Below are 4048 nucleotides of genomic sequence, written 5' to 3'. Positions count from 1 at the left end.
TGTTGAGGTTCTGGATGTGGGGGTCGCTGTTGAGGTTCTGGATGTGGTGGGGGTCACTGCTGAGGAGGTTCTGGATATGGGGGGGTCACTTGCTGGAGTTGCAAGGTGGGTCATGCTTGGAGCAGAGTAGCTCCGTGGCCTCCTATCGTCCCCATCACTGACGTGCTCCTTTTTCATCCTCACAGGCAGCAATTCCATTTCCGTGAGGGCGTTTCTAGATGAAGATGACATGAGCTTGGAAGAAATAAAAAATCGGCAAAATACAGCTAGAAACAATGGCCAGCCCAGGATGGGTGCTTTTGGAAATGCGGGGTGCAGCGCCTTCCCCTCGGAGCAGGAGGCCGACCTCATAGAAACCTCAGAGCCAGGTGGTCTGTGCAGCGGCAGAAATGGGCTCTGCCCTCCTCTGAGTCACAGCAAGACCATGGAGGGCAAGAACGCAAAGGCACCCCGCGGGGAGGAAGCCCGTTTGCCACCTGTCACTGGTTTAACTGCTGAGTTTGACAAACTGAATTTGCAAAATCTAGGAAGCAGTATTTCTAAGACACCAGATGAAAATATGAAAACTAAAGATAAGATCCCAACTTCAAGAATCGATGCAGTAGGAAGTGACTTGGAGGCGGCTTCTCCTGCAGACCAACTCGGGAATGACCAGGGGAGGACAGAGTGGGAAATGTCAGCCAGGATTGCTAGAATGTCCTTGGGCCCCAGCTGCCCAGGGCACGAGGATCAGCAGCTCGAGCTCACGAGGGAATCAGCCAGGCGGCTCTTCCTTTTTGGGTAACTGTGCTCCCGTGTGCATGCCTGCGGCACTGTTTTTAAACCTCTTCCTTTCCCACACACACTTTCTTTTTTTTGTTGAGAGGGAACCTCGCTCTGTCATCCAGGCTGGAGTGCAGCGGCACCATCTCAGCTCCCTGCAACCTTCACCTCCCGCCTTCTAGCGATTCTCCTGCCTCAGCCTCCTGAGTAGCTGGGACTACAGGTGCCCACCACCCTGCCTGGCTAATTTTTATACTTTTGGTAGAGACAGGCTGACCTCCGGTGATCTGCCCACCTCGGCCTCCCACAGTGCTGGGATGACAGGCCTGACCACCGCACCTGGCCCCCACACAGACCTCCACGTGGACTTGACATGTGCTTTCAGCTCCCATGTTTGAGTTTGTAGCTTCTAGGTGTCCTTCAGAGTTTCCTTCCACTTGGACTCTGGCTGGTCCTAGTGTTTGTTGTTATTTGCTAGGGAAGTGCCTGCCACCAGTGTCATTGATCTGTTCTATGAATTAGATTATTTTAAGAAGAAAGTTGGCCGGTGTGGTAGCTTACACCTGTAATCCCTGCACTTTGGGAGGCCAAGGCGGGCGGATCATTTGAAGTCAAGACATCAAGACCATCCTGGTCAACATGGTGAAACCCCCGTCTCTACTAAAAATACAAAAGTTAGCTGGGTATTGTGGCACATGCCTGTAATTCTAGCTACTCGGGAGTCAGAGGCAGAGAATCGCTTGAACCCGGGAGGCGGTGGTTGCAGTGAGCTGAGATGGCGCTGTTGTACTCCAGGCTGGGCGACAGAGTGAGACTCCGTCTCAGAAAAAAAAAAAAAAAAGTGATATTTTAGAATTCTTTATTTTTTTTACCAAAGATATTTTAGCTTCTTGTATTGTGCTTTCTAGAGAGGAGCCGTCAAAACTAGATCAGGATGTTTTGGCTGCTCTTGAATGTGTGGACGTGGACCCCCATCAGTTCCCGGCTGTGCACAGATGGAAGAGTGCTGTCCTGTGCTACTCGTCCTCCGACAGACAGAGGTACATGGGACCCACCCAGACAGCCGCGCCAGTTCACATGAACGTATCAGTGGCTCTTGCGTAACGCTGGCAGGCCAGTCAGCCAGGCTATGGGTTTGCGTGTTGTGGCTCTCTGCACCCAGGACAGGTCTCTAGTTGGGTGGAAACTAGAACGGGTCTGCTGCTGGGAAGCTGAGGGCTGTGGGGGCGGAAACAGGATTTGTAGTCGGGGTCACACAAGACACCCCTGTGAACCCCATGAGCTCGACTCTCCCAGTGCCGCGGTGCCGGGACTCTGCAGCACCTCTCCTCCTCCTGGGTGACGTGTCGGAGTCCTGGGCCCCATGCCCAAGTCCTGGGCCCCCACTTCCCAGCGCTTTCTCTGTTCATCTCCAGGCCTGCCATCTGCTGACTGTTCTTTCTTGCTTTCTGTAGTTGGCCAAGCCCCGCGCTGAAAGGAAAGTTCAAGTCTTGGCTGCCGGATCTCAGCAGACCTCACAGCTACAGTCCGGGGAGAAATGGTGCGGCCGGGAGCAGCCCCAGAAAGCCGGGCCCGGGCAGCCCCGGGCGCTACAGCCCCGTGCACGGGAGCCAGCTCCGCAGGATGGCGCGCCTGGCTGAGCTCACTGCCCTGTAGGCTCATAGCTGGGGCTCCTTTCACTCTTCATTTTTAAAGGAAGAAGGGTCATATGTTTATTGCTAAAATGTCACAAAGGAGTATATTCTTATTAAATTATTAATCCTCACTTTCAGGGTGTGAGAATTTTAGAAAATTTACATGTTCTCTATAAAACTTAGATTTCTGATATTTTGGAAGAAGTTATAAGTTACTGAAACTCAGATACCAGTTTTCTGGAAAATGTCAGTGTGGTAATAGAATTCAGGTGGCAATGTCTAGGTCTGAAATGTAGCAGAGGAAACGGTGGGGAGGGCAGGCAGCCATGCACTCACTGCAGTATCCCACACACTGTGGACAGGGCCAGCCACGCACCCACCGCGGTATCCCATACGCTGTGGATGGGGCCAGCCACGCAACCACCGCAGTATCCCACACGCTGTGGACGGGGCCAGCCACGCACCCACCGCGGTATCCCATGCGCTGTGGACGGGGCCAGCCACGCACCCACCGCAGTATCCCACGTGCTGTGGACGAGGAGGGGCTTGGTGGAGGCCTTAGCAATACCTGAACTGTATGCCTCCTTGCCTTGTCTGATGGTAGCAGGGTCCCTGCTGGCTGGCCTGTGGGTCTCATGTGTTAGACAAAGTGAGAAGGTGGCCGGCAGAGAGCAGGGAGCCAGAGTGCACCTCAGATTGCAGCAACTGCAATATTTAAATTACTGATGAGAAGATAAAAGTAGCTTTTCTCTTGGGAAGTCCTGTAGCCCGCAGGAGTGATGCCAGCAGCCACACAGTTCCCAGCAGTGGCACCCAGGTGTTTGGAGGCTTCATCAGCACTTGAGCTTTCTCAGCGACCTCATTTAGGTGCCAGTGGAACAGTCAAAACCTGCCGATTGTTCTGTGTGAAATTTATTCTGAGGAGCTGTTGAGCATAAATGATGATATGGTAAAGTTATCCTTTATTTTGGAGTTGGTTTCAGTTGGGATTTCCGTTGCTTACGGTGCAGAAGCTAGAGGTTTGAGCCGCGTTTCCATTCCTGGCAGTGCTTATTGTAGCCTTCACCTTGGCTTTCATGGAGGTCTGTGTTCAGAATGTGTGAGGAGCTGGGAACGCAGCAGCCGTGAGCCCACCGAGGGGACCAGGACGCACTAACGGGGTCAGTGTCTTCCTGGGTGTTAACGGACAGCTGCTCACACGGTGGTGACTGTGTGGACACTTCCAGTGTTTAATCCAAAATGAAAACCCACCAATGCTTTTGCTAACTTCAGTGCCTTTTGTAAATTATTTTAAAATTTCCTGAACTTGCTTTTTGAGAATAGTGATATTAAGTAGGTGTAAGATTGTTTTTGTTCATAAAAATTCTAAATTGAAGGCCGGGCACGGTGGCTCACACCTGTAATCCCAGCACTTTGGGAGGCCGAGGCGGGTGGATCACGAGGTCAAGAGATCGAGACCATCCTGGTCAACATGGTGAAACCCCGTCTCTACTAAAAATACAAAAAATGAGCTGAGCATAGTGGCGCGTGCCTGTAATCCCAGCGACTCAGGAGGCTGAGGCAGGAGAATTGCCTGAACCCACGGGGCGGAGGTTGCGGTGAGCCGAGATGGCGCCATTGCACTTCCAGCCTGGGTAACAAGAGCGAAACCC

The 4048-nt window shown here is 52.5% G+C and overlaps 1 protein-coding gene across 2 annotated transcripts in view; it reads left to right on the top strand.

Moving 5' to 3' along the window:
* Positions 1-2531, top strand: part of ANKLE2 (ankyrin repeat and LEM domain containing 2) — a 32579-nt gene extending 30048 nt beyond the window's left edge. For both annotated transcript variants that reach the window (XM_032271380.1, XM_032271379.1), the window contains 3 exons: positions 186-780; positions 1671-1802; positions 2217-2531. In XM_032271380.1, coding sequence (XP_032127271.1) covers positions 186-780; positions 1671-1802; positions 2217-2418 — 929 coding nt within the window. In that variant the 3' untranslated portion in view covers positions 2419-2531. The remainder of the gene's footprint in view (positions 1-185; positions 781-1670; positions 1803-2216) is intronic.
* Positions 2532-4048: the final 1517 nt, after the last annotated feature.

Source organism: Sapajus apella, unplaced genomic scaffold (genome assembly GCF_009761245.1).
Source record: "Sapajus apella isolate SASKATOON/1434 unplaced genomic scaffold, GSC_monkey_1.0 scaffold230, whole genome shotgun sequence".
NCBI lineage: Eukaryota > Metazoa > Chordata > Mammalia > Primates > Cebidae > Sapajus > Sapajus apella.
Note: the sequence above shows the minus strand (reverse complement) of the source record. Positions and strands in the feature narration are given on the sequence as shown.